The 19,745-nt window shown below is 39.5% G+C and overlaps 2 protein-coding genes across 2 annotated transcripts in view; both read left to right on the top strand.

Moving 5' to 3' along the window:
* The first annotated feature begins 3,638 nt into the window (after positions 1-3,638).
* On the top strand, positions 3,639-10,270 carry LOC114573238 (suppressor of cytokine signaling 1). Its single transcript, XM_028605285.1, has 4 exons — positions 3,639-3,827; positions 6,709-7,171; positions 8,826-9,013; positions 9,828-10,270. The coding sequence occupies exons 2-4, from the start codon at positions 6,947-6,949 to the stop codon at positions 10,150-10,152; spliced, it is 738 nt and encodes a 245-aa protein (XP_028461086.1). The 5' UTR covers positions 3,639-3,827; positions 6,709-6,946; the 3' UTR covers positions 10,153-10,270.
* A 3,639-nt stretch (positions 10,271-13,909) lies between these two features.
* The window catches only part of LOC114562924 (caskin-1), a 36,520-nt gene continuing 30,684 nt past the window's right edge, over positions 13,910-19,745 (top strand). Inside the window, exon 1 of the mRNA XM_028589621.1 lies at positions 13,910-14,483. Coding sequence (XP_028445422.1) covers positions 14,390-14,483 — 94 coding nt within the window. The 5' untranslated portion in view covers positions 13,910-14,389. The remainder of the gene's footprint in view (positions 14,484-19,745) is intronic.

The following is a 19,745-nucleotide window of genomic DNA, read 5'->3' as shown; positions in this document are numbered from 1 at the left end:
TCTCAACGCTAGATAGAAGAAATTCCTACACATTGGACCATTTAAATTTAATGGGCAATGTAAGAAGATGACAAGTGTCCAACTACATTTTTAAAGTGATATTTGTTTTTTCACAATCGTCCCGGGCGGGGCTAAGAAGAAATGTCGTAAACTTATTCTTTGTAAATCTTTACAATCATTCCCCGAAAGTACCACGTTTCCTTCAAATCTTGCCATTTTCAGCGTGTAAGTTTGTCGTGTCCCGAAACGAACGGAGTTTGAGAACGGCAACCCACAGAGAGAGCAGAACATGATGACCAACTGTCATGTAGCACGCCCATAGAGATCATTTACAGGAATAATATGACATTTTAAGGAATGCACTTTTCCCTTTTATTGGTCAGAGTTTGCAGCTAGCCTGGCTAAAAGAAAGCTTTAAACACATTCTTAATTTTTAGTGTCATTGCTACTACAGTGCACATATCTGTACATGTTGTTCATACACTGTTCATATTACAAAGCCATATTTATTCTAGCTCTTATAACACTGCAATATATTTCTTGTCCTGCCTATGCACCACCTTTCTATACTCACTGTCTTTGTACTTGTACTCTGCACAATGACCGTAAAGTTGAATCTAATCTAATCTAATTTTTAGTGACAGGATTTAGATAAATATGTGTTCAGCAGTTAAGACAAAAGCCTGATGTTAGAGAATTCAAACATAAAAGATTAAATACGTTATTGCCACACACCTTTGTTGTTAAATAGCTCCACACAGAACAAAAAAACAATCCCAGCATAACAGTCAAGACACATAAAAAAAAAAAAAAAAAAAAAAAAAAACATAACCCCCACCCCATAAGACATTACATACATCCATGCATGGAAGATTGTAACAGTCCAAGAGGAAAGTCTGGTGCAAAATTGAGATATTTTGTTAATAAACTCAGCATATGCATTAAAAGAAAAAAAACCTTCAAACTCTTCAGTCAAAGGGAATTACAGCTTTAAGCTTTTATCACAAAGCTAAACTCTCATGGCAAAAAAAGACTGTATAGAGTCTGTGGAGAATGAGCTCTGTGCTGCCAGTCCAGATGATTAGCTGGAGCTGTATGAGTAATCCAGTTTATTCTTATTCAAAAGTGTGGGTTGAATGTGACTTGCATGACCACAAACCAGTTTGTCATCCCAGTTCTGCCTGGTCATGCCTCTCAACAAACTGTTTCAACAAGCAAAAGTATTTTTAAAGTATTACTTATTTGTTGTGCTTGCAGCTCAAACTGGCACTGACACTGAAATTGCTCAATTTCTTATCACATAGTTTTCAAATTGAGTTTGTGTTTTTGCCTTAGTTATTAATGTTTTATAATGTTTGATAGACGGATTTCCATCATTTTTATGTGTTACTTTTATTCAACGCTAACTTTTTAAAGTGGTTGCTGCCTTGGCAACCAGGCCTTTTGGTTGCCGAAATTGACAATACGGTTGCCATGTTTTAAACTGCCTATATTTGAAGCAATTAATTTCTTATGGAACTATACCACACATTTTAATAATCAAACAATGAGGGAATGGCTTGTAATCTAATTCCCCATCCCTCTCAAATAGGGGTGCTACGGATCACAAAACTCACGGTTCGGATCACGGTTTTGAGTCACGGATCGGATCCATTTTCGGATCAGCTCAAAAAAGGGGGGCAATTTAAATGATTATTAAAAATGTAATAACTTTTAATGCACCCATATTATGCTCATTTTCAGGTTCATAATTGTATTTTAAGGTTGTACCAGAATAGGTTTACGTGGTTTAATTTTCAAAAAACACCATATTTTTGTTGTACTGCACAGCTCTCTCACTGCTGCAGCTCCTCTTTTCACCCGGTCTCTGTTTTAGCTGCAGAGCGAGACCTCTTTTCTTCTTCTGTACTATCTTTGATTGCACTCACCCATGTAACAATAATTACTTCTTTCACCAGTAAATTGCTGTAAAATGCCAAAAACAGATGAGAAAAGGGTATTTTACAATAACTTTTAATGCACCCCGAGGTTTACCAGTTTTGAGTAAACGCAACATTTAGAAAAACACAAATATTGAACAGGTAGTTGCCAAGTGGGCAACCATAGGGGCCACGGAACAGTTTCCAATTGACTCTATCTGGTTGCCCCGGGCAACCGTTACTGTTTCGCCCTGTGTGTTCAAAAGTCAAGTAGTCTGGCTGCAGTGCTTCCTCTTACTGTGTGTGGGTGTGGGTGTTTTTTTTGTGTGTTTCAGAGGCAGCTGCTTGGCATTGAGGCCCCGGCTTCTGTGGAACTGATTGGTTGGAGGAAATACTTTAATAGCTACACTCTGCAGGGTCGAAGAAATGTAGATACTACACACACGTATACACGCACAGGCTCCATTCACTATGAACATTTATTATGTTTTTATATATCAAGTGCCCTCAGTCAGAAATATGTCGTCCTCTGCTTTCTTACAGTGCGTCTTGGCTACTTATGGGATCTTTGCTGTAACAGCTGCTGCCTGCTGGATTCACAGACAAAACAACAAAGAAAAGCAGGCGTCCAGCTCCACGGGCTGAAACATGGACCTCTAACAGTCCCCTTCACTAATGATCAATTATGATGTGAAGAAACCGAAGGAAACGATGTGACGCTACCGCCGAGTGTGAGAATGTAGCTGAAATCTACTTTGTTAATAAATGCTCAACACTGTCTGATCATTATTCAGTGATATCATGAGAAGCTGGTTACCATGGCATCAGAGAGTGTGTGTGTGTGTGTGTGTGTGTGTGTGTGTGTGTGTGTGTGTGTGTGTGTGTGTGTGTGTGTGTGTGTGTGTGTGTGTGTGTGTGTGTGTGTGTGTGTGTGTGTGTGTGTGTGTGTGTTTTATCATTGTGAACCCCACAATGTGTCCATCTGCCATTGAAGAAACTGCAACCAAACCACAATTTTATTTATTTTTAAATAGTCTATTGTTTTATTACATCAACATGTTTAAGGTAGGGTTAATTTCAGGACAGGAAAAGTGTGTGTGTGTGTGTGTGTGTGTGTGTGTGTGTGTGTGTGTGTGTGTGTGTGTGTTCAAAAGTGAACTGCATCCTTGTATCCTGCACACAAAATGTATTTTGCATTTAATATTTTGCATTTAATAGTTTAGATAAGTAAGTAAGTAAGCCTATGAGCTGCATGCAAAAGTATTTAACTACTTTTGCATCCAGGGCTCAACTGTCACTGACACTGAACAATTCTTTACATGTAATGCTTGATGTATTGAACATGTGCCAATACATCAATCATTTAGTTTCACATTCGTTTTGACGGGAGGAAGTGTTTTGCATAGGCTATAATTCATTTCTGTGAAGTTCATTTCTGTGTTTTGCATATAGGCTAGTTCAAAAGTCAAATGCGTGAAAGATCCTTTTAATTTTGCACGTTGAATGCACTTTGCATTTAATCGTGTAATTAAGTTAGAGTTTGAGAAATATGTAAAAAACTAAAGAGGCTCAAACACACACACACACACACACACACACACACACACACACACACACACACACACACACACACACCCTCTGCTGGCAGATCACGTGATTTAAGAGAATCCACGTTGAAGTGAAAGCGAAAGCAACCGCACCTGCATTTGTGCGCGTGCGTGCGCGTGTGTCCAAAAATACAGCATATATTGTCTGGCTGTTTTAAAGTAGCGGCCCCGCCTCCAGCATAGCACTAACTTTAACCGAAAGTAAAATGTTTCTTCTCATGAAGAGCTGCGACCTCCGGCTGGAAAGGAGCTGACTGAAGCTGCTCGGACTCGACTAGACTCTGACGGCCAGTCATTGCAAGTAAGTGAGCTGTTTCATGAATACACATTTTTTGTGTGTGCCAGTCATGACAAATGTTTCTCCTTCATTCATGTAAAGTCAACAGGTTACCAAACTATAATCCAAAAAACACACACATCTCATATCTGAATCTGACGCTCATTTATACTGCAGGCTATATAACTTGAAACAGGGATTGGATTTGAAAGAAACTAATTAGCCCGTTAGTAGTGGGAAGTTCTGACAAGCTCTCCCAGTCACAATCAGCTCCTAGTTATAGATCAGACCAGACCGATCCCAGTGTCATTAACACGTCATATCACCCCCATTCAAATTCCACAATGTGTAAAATAATAGTAATAGGCATATAAATGACATATTCCTTTGTTTTGTTTTTATAGCACTTTTTCTTTGATGTTTGTTTTGTTCTGAACTCTGAATTTTTTTGGACACATTATCACACGTTGTGAATTTTTTTTGTGATGGTTTCTGAACTTACTTTAGCCAGAGCCATGCACTGCTGCTGCCCTGATTTTAAAAGCTAATGCTCCTATCTATAAACTGTTCATTTAACATTGTGTAATCCAGTGTGATTATGTACAGAACCGTGTGAGCTGAGGGAAAAAAAAAAAAATATATCCTGGAGATAGACGACTTACTGGAAACTGATTACAATTTGATGCAGCCTTCCTCTTCACAAAAGTGACCAATCAAGTTTATGAGATTTAAACTGAGATTAAAATGTTTAGTGAAGCAGAAGCAACTTCAACATGTCAGCAAAGAGGTTAGGTAAAAAGTAAAATAAAACACTGACTTTAAGTATCAAAAGAACAACCAATGACTACCTTTGACGCAGTTGTTCTTTTGATACTAAATTTATTTATTATTTCAAATTGATACTAAATTTGAAATAATAGGCCTATATTGCATATTAAACTTTATTCATACAGTAAAGCATTTCTTTCACAAAGGTTGTAAAATGCTTTAAAACAAGTCAAAAAGTTATGAGTGCATTATAACAGAAAAAGAGACAACTATACTTATATCCTTATATAGTACTTACACTATTCAGAAAATCTAAGGATTATTAAGTACAAAAACTTAACAAGTTAGATTTATTGTGTTTGTATTTTCAGTCTGCTGCTTTTATGTTTTTTTTAAGGCACTTTGTGACTTTGCTCTGGAAATAAGCTTTTTAATAATGCACTTTTTAAAACTTGACTTACTTTTTGTGATAATTGCAGTGTGTGTATACTAACATGTTGGAATATTTGAACACAAATGAATGTAGAGCTAAACAGAAGAAATCCATAGATTTTCTTTCTTCTTTATCTTGCTCTGGTGAGAAAGTGAAAGCGTTTTTGCTGTCTTTTTTTTCATCCGCCCCTTCCAGTGATTATTTATTATCAGTCTCATGACCTGATTATGCATTGGGCGCGCACATACACACACACACGCACACACAGGGCCTGTAATGGATATATTCATAGTAGAAATGTATCAAATGACGTTGTGAAACTGGTTGTTTGTAGTGATGAACCTACAGAGAATGATCAGCTGAATGAATCTGCAGCCTTTTGGCTTTACAGAGCGTTCTAGTGAGTACCAGCTCATTGTTGTCCAGACGCAACTTCTTTTTGGTTCACCCACGCCACTCGCACTGTGTCATTTTCTGCTTCAGCAGAGCAAAAAAGCTCTAAAAACCCACTGAAATTTATCTGCACCAAACAACAGACAGACACAGTTAGAAAACTAACTGGTAAACACAGTGGAGCATAAAGAACAGATACAATTCCTCCGGAGTTGGTGAAGAAAAAAAACTTAATTTAGATTTAGAGCTATAATCTGGCCAAAGAGTCAGGCCCAACCTAGTCTATATCAACGACCTTCCACTTCCGGGATTGGTCCGGTGCCGTTGGAAATTCCACCGCAAGTCCTTCTTCTCGGCCGGATGTCTGTTACCTTCCGGTATCTATCTATCTATTTCTATCTGTCCAATCTGAGTTTTCTCTCGCACGACTAAAAAAAAACGTTTTAACGTACACGTTCCACCAAAACAAGTTCCTTCCCGAGGCTATTTTGCAGCCGCACCGTGCCTCCGTCCAGCGCTTAGCACCGCCCATGACGATTGTGATTGGTTTAAAGAAATGCCAATAAACCAGAGCAGAGAGTTTTTCTCCCAATGTTGTGTGGACTAGCCAGACCCTCCTCCGGAGCGCTGTTGAGAAAGGTCTGGCAATGCGAGACTAGGACCGACCCTACATGCACCCACATTGTTTCTGTCCAAGCCCAACTCAAGCCCAAAATACCACTCTTTTTTTGTGTTGATTAGATATCAAGGACACAGTCCCTTTATTATTCATGGCATTACACATACTATAAGTATATATATATATAAGGTCTGCATTTAAAAGAAAAACAATGGAGCCTTAATAAGGAACTGTTTGCTAACAAGTTTGTCATGTCTAGATTAATCGATTAGTTGTCAACTATTAAATTAATCGCCAACTGTTTTGTTAATTGATTAATCGGTTTGAGTCATTTATTTATAAAAGAATGAAAAATGATTTATAAAAAAATCTATGATTCCAGATTCTTAAATGTGAGTATTTTCTAGTTTCTTCACTCCTGTGTGACAGTAAACCGAATATCTTTGAGTTGTGGACAAAACATCATCAAATCATGTGAAGACGTCATCTTAGACTTTGGAAAACACAATCAACAATTTTTACTGTTTTCTGAAATTTTATAGAGCAAACAACTAATCGAGGAATTGAGAAAATAATCAACAGCTTAATCGACAGTGTTAGTTGCAGCCTTATCATGGGTTCTTAGAATGTGATATGTCAGTGATGTGTTAACAACTGGCTTCCACCATCCTCAAAAACATGACTTATTGCAGGTTTAAGACGCTCATCAGATTCTTCAGTGACAGTCCGTCAAGGACAGATGGCTGAGCAGCTAACCCTCCAGAAGTTTGTGATGATTTTGATCAATCTTGATTAAAAGCAACATGGAGTCTGTAAGAGGACTGAGCCGCAGATGAACAACCAGAAGGGCGTCAGGGATGGAGGATTTGCCAGTGAAAAGTGGCGGAACTGGTGCAACGGGTGGTCAAGAGGAGGATTCTCCTTGGTAGGATGGTCAGAGACAATCACGATAGAACAGTAGTACAAGGCCAAAAGCAGAGCTGCGCAGCTGAGACACAGAACCAGAGTCAACCCGCTAGAGAACCCGCAGGACCAGAACGAGCACAGAGCCCAGAGAGAGTTCCGCCTGAGAGCCAAGCGCCGACAGAGAGGCAACAAGATTTACTGCACTGGGAAGAAATCAGCGTCGAGGAAGAAGCTGAAAACTGGTGCCAGGTTAGTACTCAACGTTTGCTCACAGTTTGTGAATTGTATTGCTTTTGGGTTATATATATATAGATATATAAACAGTGCGCAGATGGCGGGAGAGAGATAAAGTCAGAAATCAAACACCAGGATTTCATTCTTAAACGTCATCAGATCGTTGACTGAAAGTAAAAGTAGCAATTACCACAGTGTAGAAATACTCTGTTACAATTAAATAAAAGTCCTGCATTCACGATCCTACTAAAAGTGCACAAGTATTAGCAATACAAATATACTTAAAATACCAAAAGTAATAATAGTACGTAGATATATAAACAGATAGATAGATATATAAACAGTGTGCAGATGGCTGGAGAGAGATAAAGTCAAAAATCGAACACCAGGATTTCATTCTTAAACGTTATCAGATCGTTGACTGAAAGTAAAAGTAGCAATTACCACAGTGTAGAAATACTCTGTTACAATTAAATAAAAGTCCTGCATTCACGATCCTACTAAAAGTGCACAAGTATTAGCAATACAAATATACTTAAAGTACCAAAAGTAATAATAGTACGAATTATCCAAAATGACCCATTTTAGAGTAATATTTATCACACAAATGGATTATAGTTATTGATGCCTAATGTGAAAGCATCACTTTAATGTTGCAGCTGCTAAAATTGGAGCTATATTTAACTTATCTTATCTTAATGGCGTTTTCTATGAATGATATGAATCTGCAAAGTAACTACAGCTGTCAAGTAACTGTATTGGAGTAGAGGGTAGCATAGAATAGAAAGTAAAAGTACCTCAATATTGTACTTACAACAGTGCAGTTTCCACGACTGGTTACAAGTTTTCTGATTATTTTGGGAGGGAAAACACAATATTTTTTACATCTGGAAACACTTTCCATGTTTTGGCTAAGCATTTGTAGGTTTTAGTTCCAGCCAAACACTACATCCCAACAGTAATACTTTATAGGATTGATTTTTTACTGTTCATATGTATGCAGTGTTTTGAGTGAAAAGTCAAATATCTGAGTCTATCTTTGGACTTTGCATGTTGGCATGGAAACTTTGTAGCTTTTTTTGGGAGAAATCTGACACCAGCGTCTGAACTTTGTAACAGAAATTTGCAGATTACATAATCTGCAAATTTCTGTTACAAAGTGTCTAAAACACTTTGCAGAGCATTATTATTGTTAGTATAATATTATTGTTATTCATGCAGTACAGCATCTCTCAAAAATAATGGTTAGAAATTATATATATATATATATTTAAAAACAAAACTGTGGTAGGATAACAAAAAGCCTTTAAATCTTTGTATTGTTTAGACACATACTTAACAACTTTCTGACAGATTTCATTTTATCTTTATTTGACAGGGACAGTGCATATTCATAAACATCTGTAAATATGCCAGAATTAGCCAAAAGGCTAGTTTTCACCTGCAGTCCCCAGCTAGATGTTACAATAGGGATAGGCATCCTAAGATGAGCATAACATTAAACACAAATATAAATACATGTTTATAGTGTTGTATTAGCAGCTCGGCGACAAAAAACACTCTGCACTATTGTTCAATTCTAGCGTCTTTTTAGGAGAACAATATTGAACGTTGGCAGTAACTTTATTTATATTTAAACTATTTCTTTATAACACCTTCTCTGCTGTAGCCAGTCACTGGAGCTGATGCTGTGAGCTTGCCCACACACCTCCGTCCATTCAGCAGCGCAGCAGAGTACAAACTAGTGAAGCAGACTTACCAGCGGCTCCAACACAGTGGTTACTACTGGGGATCCATGACCATGGAGGAGGCACACGAAATACTCTCACGGGCACCCCTGGGTACCTTCCTCATCAGGTAATCTACCAGAAATTATGATTTTTTTTTATTTATTTTTTTACCAATAGTTAAGATCACAGGATGTTGACTGAATCCCAGACTGGTTTACGTCAAAGTTTAGTCAGGATACTGTTTTGAAGCCATTTAAATATTTTATTTTCAAATGCTATAAATTTGAATAAAACACCCAAAATTCAATTAAAGTGATCATTAATTTTACCAGCGAAGAAGGTTGAAAACATTCCATACAACGTATACATCCATGCATCCATGTTAATTTGGGGTCAATTTGGGTGAAAGAAACCCATATTTCTGATATAAAAAACTTTGAAAATTTGACTTGAAAATTTTAATTTTAAATTGATTTTTTTAAATTAAAAAAAAATATATAAGTATATAAAGTTCACCCAGTGTAGCTTGTTTATGATGTAAAATATGTACAGCATACAGTATGTATATGTTGCAGTTACATTCATCACAACCTTTGATGAAGAAGACTCCGAGACTCTGGAATAAACTGCCTTTGCACATGAGATTGACCGAGTCTCTTCCCGTTTTTAAATCTCGTCTTAAAACTCATTTATTTTCTTTGGCTTTAAACTCAGTTTGAGGGATGATTTTCGAGGTTGTTTTTCTTTTTTGAATTTTTTTGTGTTGCTATTTTATTGTTCTATTGTGCCACAACTATATGTTATTGCTTATTTTAGAATTGTGTTCAGCACTTTGGTCACCCATGTTGTATTTAAAGTGCTTTATAAATAAAGGTGGATTGGATTGGATTGGAAGAAGTGTGCACACAGTGATTGCATGTGTGCTGCTGTGTTTTTTGCAGAGACAGCGGCCAGCCGGATGTTTTCTTCACTCTGAGCTATCAAAGCGATGAGGGCCCGACTAGTGTTCGTGTCCAGCTGAACAACCTGCTCTTCAGTCTGTACGGCAGCCACAGGACTTTTGCTTCACTCTTTGCTCTGCTCACTTATTACACCAGCTCGTCCTGTAAGCTGACCGTGCCCTATCGCAAGCAGCGTCCGGAGCGCCTTAAGCAGATGTGCAGGAGGGCTCTCATGGGCTCTTATGGAGCAGAAAATATAAGCACCTTACCTGGACTCAGCACTCAAGTTAAAGACTATGTTAATGCGTACCCTTGTTGTATATAGACATGTGTGGTCAGAGTGCATGTCACTGTATCAACATGTCGTTTGTGATTTAAGTTAAACAAATATTCTGTATTTGTGTTTTTTTTTGTATTTTATAAATCACACAGACACAGCTTAAGTATTTAAATTGTTGACGAGTTATTTGCACACATTATCATTGTTTTTTTTACAAAGAATTCATTGTACAATTTTCCATGATACATATCAGTTGTAACGTCCATAAAAATGTAAGATTTGCTGCTGTTTAAAGGGGGGCACAAAAAACATCAAAAGAAGCTGAAATATCACCAACTCAGAATGTTATGGCTGAAATATTAACAACCATTTGTTTCTGGCCACATGAGGAGTCAAAGTCTAACAGAAGCCACGAGTTGCCTGAGTTCCAAGCCCGGAAATCCGAGGTCAGGAGGCGTGTACAAATGGAACACACTATAATTTTCATGAGAGAGCAACAGGTTGTTTTTTTGAGATTAAGTTATCACTAAATTAGAGCCCAAAAATTTAATCTCATACAGTAGGCTATTCTGTTAACAATATCTGCAGTATTATTGAAATATGCACGCCTCATTTGAATGAAGGTATAATAAGTCAAAATAATTAACCTGTTATAACGAGAAAATTATTTTGTTATTCCAAGACAACGTGATAAATCCTGACTTGTAGCGCAACCACATTTTGCTCCCAGCTTCTGTAGTTTTGGTCTCTACCACCTCCTAAAAAATATCTGTTTCTTGCTAACTTATTTTCCTAGCTAGTGAGCAGAAGTGTCAAAGTATTCCCATTCATTACTCAAGTAGAAGTACAGATACTAGGGTTTGAAAAGACTTCTGTAGAAGTTGAAGTATCAACTCAGCTTTTTATTCAAGTAGAAGTGTAAAAGTACTGGTTTCAAAACTACTAGTATAAAAGTAAAAGTAATGTAATGGGGGAAAAAATGCCAAAAAGGACAAAAGCTTAGCCCACCCCACAGGGGCCTAATAGTGCACTACCACACCTCCACAAAAAAAACATATTTTCTGAAGGCCATAGTGACTAGACTATAATGTTATATCACAATCATACCTGCAAACTCAGAAAGGCTGAAAAAGGTGACACATCTCATCTGTGTTTTTCAGACCACAGCAGCTACAGTCTGGTGTTAGAATCCTCTCCAGTGAAATACAGACACACTTTTACACCGTTTAGCTGTCAGCATTTTAACCGTGTTTACTCCAGCTGCTAGCTAACGGTAGGCTAACGTTACCTGCTGCAAGGTGTAGTGTTAACTAGCGTCCCGTGCGGCGATGTTTCAGTTCCCTCTAACGTTCAGTTTTTGGAGCATCAGAGAGAAGTGCAGGCATTTAAGTGGCACTGAAATCCACGTTGCTGTTCAGTCCGGTAGATAAGGCACCGGTGCCGTATTAGCACCGGGTCTGTGCAGGTGCAATGGATCGCATACAAACCAGTAAGGTGTCGGAATGGTATATGTTTATACTTCTCATGCTGCATGCTGCAATTTATCTGGATACGTTTTTTTGTGTGTGTGTGTTTTTCTGAACGATGACAAGTCGGAATGAAAACCATGCCGAACTGAAATAGGAGTCACAAGGCTATTTTTTAAATGTAAGGAGTAGAAAGTACAGATAATTGCGTGAAACTGTAAGGAGTAGAAGTAAAAAGTCTGCTGTAAAATAATTACTCCAGTAAAGTATAGATACCCAAAATTTCTACTTACTTGAGAGCAGTGGAGACTCAATAATAATATAACCAAAACAATCTGCTAAAAGAGGCTAAAAAGCTCCACAGTAGACACAATAGAGTTGGTGATTATTCTCTGTTGGTTTGTGACTGAGAACAAGCTCTTTCACATGACTTGTACCCATTTAATTTAGTTTTATTAAAGCAATATTGATTAATGCAGTTTTAAAGTTTGGATTCCGATACCTTTTCATCACCGCTTGAAATAAATCATTAAATAACCAGTCAATCAAATCATCAGTTTTATTTGTCACATAAAATCTTACAAGGTACAACAGTCAAATGTTATCCCATCAGCTGCTTAACGTGAACACTGAATGTAGCCATCAGATCATGTGTATGTTTGCGAAATGTTGTTCATGTTGAATAAATTTGAGTCTTTACTATGCAACCTATAATGCATGTGAACACAGGCCAGGAGTATTTGTGTCCCTGATTGTGTAGCAAATAATTTGAAGTATTAACATTAATTGTCTTTTTATTTCTAGTCATGTTAGCGGTGGACAGCAATGTCGGTCTGTCAGTCAACAACTATTGATTGACATGAAATTTGGTACAGACATTCATGTCTTGACATAACCTCTAGCGCCATAGGCATTTAGGTCAAAAATTTAATTGTCACAATTTTTCCGTTTATGTGCAAATACCTGCATTTATACTGTACTGTATCTGTACTTTTTTCTTTAGTGTTAATTAACAAATGTTGGCACGCTAACACGCTAAACTAAGATGTTGATGAACATTCCTGCTAAACATCAGCCTGTTTATTTTGTCACTATTACCATGTTAGCATGCTTATGTTAGCATTAAGATCAAAACACCGCTGTGCCAAAGTACTGCCTCGCAGAATTGTTAACATGGCTGTAACCTCAGTCACAGTTTTATAGGCCTAGATAGTAATTGTATAACGGGTGTATAATATACTTATCTTTAAAGTATGTTTTTTGCAGTTAGCGCACAAGAAAGCAACACATTTTATTATTTTATAGGCCTACTAACAGGAAATTGCACAGGAAGTGTGCATTGTAAACAATAGGTTGGTGGCCCCCATAGTAGGTTATTCCGGCCATATATGAAGCTGACTCTCAACTGAAGTTTCCCAACACAAATATACACAGCTTAAGCAGTTATTCAGTTTTGATTGAGTACCAGTCTTCTGTCATCTGTTCCACTTCCTGTCCTAAATCTGTGTGTCAGTGGCCCCTTTAGTCTAAATTAGCTCTGCATGAGGGACACACACACACACACACACACACACACACACACACACACACACACACACACACACACACACACACACACACACACACACACACACTTTTCCTGTCCTCAAATTACCCTTGCCTTAACCTTAAACAATGTTGATGTAAAACCATCACCACTGTATACAGGCCAGGCCAGTTTATTTGTATAGCACCCTTAAACAACAAATCAGTTAAAAGTTCTTTACGACATATAAATGGTAGGCTAATTATGAAAAGATATGAGTGTAGGATAATAATATATAGGCCTTGCCTATATAGCCTATAGGCTAAATGATTAAAAAAATTAAATAATTTGACTACAACTATATAAAAGGGAGTAACCAGTATGAATGAATAGCAAGATATGAATGAATAATACCAGATTTAGTTAATAAAAGCCAGTGTTTTTAGATGTTAGATGTATGTCATGGGTCCGCGCGATCCCGGACTCATGACTCCCACTGTCCCGCGCTCAGTGCGCACCTCTTGCACGCGACTGAGTACAATTTTATTCCGATGTCAAACGACCTCTCCTGACTTGTCCGCACGCACGCGCGCAGACACGCGGAATGGGATTACAACCACTGGAGTGGCGCGCGAGCAAGTAGCTCGTGTTTATGTAATGCCATATGTGACTGTGTGTCAGTGTGTGTGTGCGTGTGTGTGTGTGTGTGTGTGTGTGTGTGTGTGTGTGTGTGTGTGTGTGTGTGTGTGTGTGTGTGCGTGCGTGCCTGCGCGCGCGCTGGAGCTGGCGCTAGCTGGTCCGCCACCGCGAGAGCGGTCACACGTTAACCATCGGCGACCCGTGCGTTTTATTCTGCGGATTGAGGGCTCGTGAGGTTTCAGGGGTGCGGATTTGACCCAGTTTATAGGAGGGCGCTCGAGCTCTACCGTTTTCACGCACGGTACGCACGTACTGTAGACCCGGTGAAATCGTCACGCGGATAGAATCACTGGAATCTGTCGCGAGTGTGTTCCTGCGCGGCCGGACAGCATCCCGGCAGAGAGCGAGGTCCGGTCGGTCGCTCGTCTGTGTGAGCCGGTAGCACCGCTAGGAGGGGAGGTAGAGCGGGACGTGCGCTGGACTCCTGGCCGAATCGGAGCATCCCACTCCCGGCAGCATCCATCCCTCCGCGCCTCAGCTACAGCGGGAGGCCCGGAGCGGCGGCAGGATGTAGCAGCGGATTAACGGAGGAGAGAGGGGCGCTCAGAGGAAGAGAGCGGGACCGAGCGGACCGAGGCGGGACGGAGAGGACATGGGGAAGGACCAGGAGCTGCTCCAGGCCGTGAAGACCGAGGACTTGCTGACAGCTCAGCGGCTTCTACAGAGACCTCGGCCAGGGAAAGCCAGTCAGTATCCCTCCATTCTCCTATCTCCCTCACACACACACACACACACACACACACACACACACACACACACACACACACACACACACACACACACACACACACGTCATTATCAGGTCAGGACAGTGCAGGCTAAATCTGATGTGATGCCATTTAGCCTAAATGGTGCACTGTGTGTGTGTGTGTGTGTGTGTGTGTGTGTGTGTGTGTGTGTGTGTGTGTGTGTGTGTGTGTGTGTGTGTTGTGTGTGTGTGTGTGTGTGTGTGACGATGTTGCCCAAGTATGAGAACAGTCATCAGAATGAAATATGAAATTAGGAGGAATTGTTGTCACTTATTTTTCACTATTGAGCATGTGTGTGTGTGTGTGTGTGTGTGTGTGTGTGTGTGTGTGAGGTTGAAGAACACGGAGGTCCTACTGCTCTCGGGACAGGGGGATTATTGGTGTGTGAAGATGCCAGATGTTAGTGCTAATAATGTGATGATTGTAAATGTACACATGCAGACATGTGCACAAATGTGGCGTGTGTGTGTGTGTGTGTGTGTGTGTTGTAAATTTACACATGCAGACATGTGCACAAATGTGCTGTGTGTGTGTGTGTGTGTGTGTGTGTGTGTGTGTGTGTGTGTGTGTGTGTGTGTGTGTGTGTGTGTGTGTGTGCATGTGTGTGTGCGGGTGTTTGACGTTGAGTCAGCTGGGACTTGAGGTGATAATTAGATTTCAATTACAGCCTTGAAACTGCTCCTCTCCCATTTCATCACCAGGCCTTTCCTCTTGTTTCCTCTTGTTTTCCGCCTTTTCCCTTCCCTCCTGATGCCTACACTCCTCTTCTCTCCGCTCATCTCCTATTCCTTTCCAATCTCATTTCCTCTCTTATTTCCTTCTCCTCTATCCTTGTGTCCTCTCCCCGTCTCCCCTCTCCTCTATCCTTGTCTCTTCTCCCCTTCTCCTGTCTCTCCTATACTTGTTTCCTATCTTTTCCTCTCCTCTCCTCTACTCTATCCTTGTCTTCTCCCCTCACCTCTCCTGTATCCTTCTATTCTCTCCTCTCCTTTCCTCTCCTCTTGTTTCCTTTCCTCTCCTAAATACTTGTATCTCCTCCCCATCCTCTCCTCTTTTCTTTTCCCCTCCCCTCTATTCTTGTTTCCTCTGCTCTCCTCCCTCCTCTCCTCTTCTTTCCTCTACTCCTCTCCTCTTGTTTCCTCTCCTCTCCTGCCTCCTCTCTTGCCTCCTCTCCTGCCTCCTCTCCTCCTCTCATGTATTTGTCTCTGAACATTCCAGCAGTGCCATGGAAAAGAAAAATGCTGCTCCTCAAATGCCAGAACAGATCAGCTCTCAGTGCCCAGTCCACTGCACACTGACAAAGAGAAAGGGGGTGGAGGGTGAGGGAGATGAGGGGTGAGGAGGAGGGCTAGAATGGGAGAGAGAAAGAGTGAGAGTGCAAAACAGGAGGAAAACAGCGAGATATGAATGCAGGGATGTAGAGACAGGAAGTGATGGAGAGAGGTTAAAGGGTGAGTTGTGGAAGGTGTGTGTGTGTGTGTGTGTGTGTGTGTGTGTGTGTGTGTGTGTGTGTGTGTGTGTGTGTGTGTGTGTGTGTGTGTGTGTGTGTGTGAATCCAGGTTTATGATTTAATAATTAAACAGGAAGCTGGGTTCCTCTGCTGGAGAATCACAAACACATAAAGACCTTGCACACAAACATTTACAGGCAAGCGTGCAAAGAAACACACTCGACACATCAGTATGCTAATGATGTTCCAAGCAGCGGGTGAGAGTTGCTGTAGTAGTTGTTTGTTCTGTCAAAAAGTCACAATTTGATGAAGGATGGTTTAAGGAATTGAAGTGGTGACCGAGACGATGATGTAAGGCCATTTCATTTCACTGTTGGACAGTGAAGCTCCTTCTTCAACTAATTAAAGCAATAGTTTGATATTTTGGGAGATATACTTATTTGCTTTCTAGCCAGGAATTAGATGAGAAGATTGATACCACTCTAATGTCTAATGTAAATATGCAGCTGAAGCTTGCAGCCAATTTGGTTAGCTTAGCTTAGCATAAAGACTGGAAATAGGGGGGCAAAGCTAGCCTAAATGAAATAAAAGTGTACAAAAGACAATGGCCTTCAGGAAATGTGTGCACAAATCTAGTCCATAGAAATCCCGCTCAAAAATGTCAGAATTCCAGTCAAAATACTTTCTAAATAGGGCAAATACACAGTAACAATAATGTGAAAATATGCCCAAAAATAGGGTTAAAATAGGGCAGAAATAGCCTACATGATAATACGCTGATATATCTAAAATACAGCAGTGACTCGTCTGCAAAAGAAAACATCAAAATGCAAAACACTGCCTGTTAGCATGTAATACATATTCTCTTGGTGACACACCGAAATATGTCCAGATGTTACAAAATATAACAAGCACGATTCTTACCTGGGAACAGTAACTTCCTGGAGACACATAAGTCATAATCCATAACCCCCTGTAAAACTGCAAATTGTTGTTTCTACATTTCCCACAATGTTTAGCTTTTTCTTTAAAGTAACAAACACAGCTCAGTCTAAACTGATATTTCCTTGAAGTGTCTTCAGGATCTCATAACCAACAGAAAGTTGTAGAACAAAATCAACTTGAAACAGCTTCTACTTGCCTTTCTGATGCCAATAATAATATTTTAGTAATTTTCATATTAAGACATACTGTGTATTGATAACTAACATGTTTGGACATTAAGAAGATGGAAGTTATTTAAAGAGCTTTAAAGATAGTGCTGGTGTTATTTGTTCTTACTGTAAACAAATCCCAAAACAAAACCGACAATGTGATAGTCCCTCTCAGTACTTTTGCGACATCACTCAAATATATAGTTTCTTATTTTGAGCGACAGTAATTACCTAAACAGCTGGGTACCGTAGTTTTTCACAAACGTTACTGAAATGAGAGGAAATGTTGCACCTGTTAGCGACTATTTTCACCAGCAGACTAATACACATCTGGGGCACTGGGGAGTACTACAGCAGAACAGTGTATGTGGGATTGACAGAGTCCATGTTCATCGTAATGAATTCAGTGCAACAGAGTGGCTCTTTGGTCAAAAATGGAGCTAGAAAATAAGGTACATTATATACTACTACTTGTTAGAAGCATTCATTCATTGTTCATTTTGGTGTTTTCGTTGGATTTGTTGTCAATAAGAAAAATGTAGAATTTGACCAGACTTATCCTTTAAGTCTATAGTCTTGCTACAATCACTGAAGTCACTGTTTGCTGTCTGAAGCTTCACAAGTAAGGCGTATTGCTAAACCATTTGGTAATGGTTTCCCTATCTTTGGCTCAGTTGCAATAAAGCTCTTTATCTTAGAGATATGAGAATATCCTTATCATAATTGTATCTCTTTTATGTAGCAAGCAACTGAAATAGGCACTAAGTAATTTATATAATGCATATGCCCCTATCGACGATCAAGGAAGTGCAACAACATTGACCGTTTTTTTGGCATAGCCAGTAGTTCATAAAGTATTAAGGTCTGGTATTCCCATCACATCAAGTAAATAACTGTATCTAAACTCAGCGGTACTGTGATAGACCAACAGTAAACCAGCAGAAATATTGAGGGAAAACAAAATACTTTTCATTAGCTTTTTTGACTGGGCAACAACAGGTGTTGTACACAAAGTGTTGATTACCTCCTCCAAATACTGTCCTCCAACTTTAAACTTAAAGAAACTAAAATGCACTGAGGGGCGGTTCGAAATAAAGTAAAAGCTGGAAATCTCAGTGAGTTATCAGGGAGTCAGCACTGACATAATTGTTAGTTACAGCCCTTTTACTGAATGCACCATTAATTGTGTTTCCTTCCTTAAAAGGTAGCCACATAGATAGAAATGTGAAGGGTGTAACTAACAAGAAGGTACATTGTCCTTCTCTTGTCCTCTGTTACACATGTTATTTTTTGTGTTTGAGAAACAAATTATTTTAAAAAGCTTTTAAAAATGTCAGGGTCCAACGAAGATTATTATTATATATTATGATACTACTTTACATTCTAACATGTTTGATTATGGCCCTTGCAGCACTCTCATCATGGCATTTTGCACTTTTGATGAAAGCGTGATATAGTTGCTGCACTATTAGCATATTGTGACCCTGAGTCCGGTCACTTTAACATATGTGTGCATCTGTCTGGAAACAGAGAGAGAACAGAGTCAGCGATGGCGTTTGTTTTAGGCTACTTGTAACGCTGAAACTCTAAATGCGTGATGACAGGCGGAAGTCAGAGGGGATAAAAACTGGACTTCAGAACATTTCTGGTAATGAGAACCCTTGAGAAACCCTCCACTTCACGTCTCTGGAGGTTTGGGAATCTGCTCTGTTACAGTGAAGGTTGCTTTGCCAGCAGCTGCAGTACCAGCTTGTTGGTACTCTCTATTAAGACTGAAAGGTTTCACATTAAATTGTGAATGACACAATTTCATGTCAAATAAACTCTTAAATAGCTACAATTTGAGGGAGATGTTGCAAAACAATATCATAGTTATCCCTGCCAAGTGATTGATACTCTGTGAGAATGGCACTTTCAGGGGTTACTATGGTAACCGAGGCTCGGTTGCAGTATTATGCCCTAAAATTATCATAAAAAAAAAAGAACCCTGGTCCAAGGACACCATCAGAGACACATTATGGTAGTGATCTTAAATAAACATTTCATGTCAAACGAGGAAAATACATACATCTAAACATTGAAGGTAATACATTTAAGTAACTGGTACAATTAGGCAGACGGTCATGAATGAAATAAGTGCGAGTTTCAGGATGAAAATCAGTTTCCAGAGCGATCACAGAGAGCAGAGGGCTACCCCGTCTCAGTCAGCTGCATCCGAGTATTTTGTATTAAATATACATCGTGGTTTTGGGTCAGAGGGGAGTGTTATTAAGTAATGCCATGGTCTAGACTCCATATAGTAAACAGTATTAAATAATTCTGGATGTTGGATGTTGAGGTCCTGCCACAAATTTGTTGTCGGGGGTCACGTCGCTCGCTGATGGTGACACAGATATCTGCACTCATTGATTCATCTGCTGGGGGTGGGGATGACTTGTATTTTTAATCCGAGATAGATAGGGGAAACCTACACATGCACGTTTACCAACACACACACACACACACACACACACACACACACACACACACACACACACACACACACACACACACACACGCAGGAGGATGATGTCAGCTGCAGAGTGTAAACTGAAA

Source organism: Perca flavescens, chromosome 2 (genome assembly GCF_004354835.1).
Source record: "Perca flavescens isolate YP-PL-M2 chromosome 2, PFLA_1.0, whole genome shotgun sequence".
Lineage (NCBI taxonomy): Eukaryota > Metazoa > Chordata > Actinopteri > Perciformes > Percidae > Perca > Perca flavescens.
This window is presented reverse-complemented; position numbering and strand designations above follow the sequence as displayed.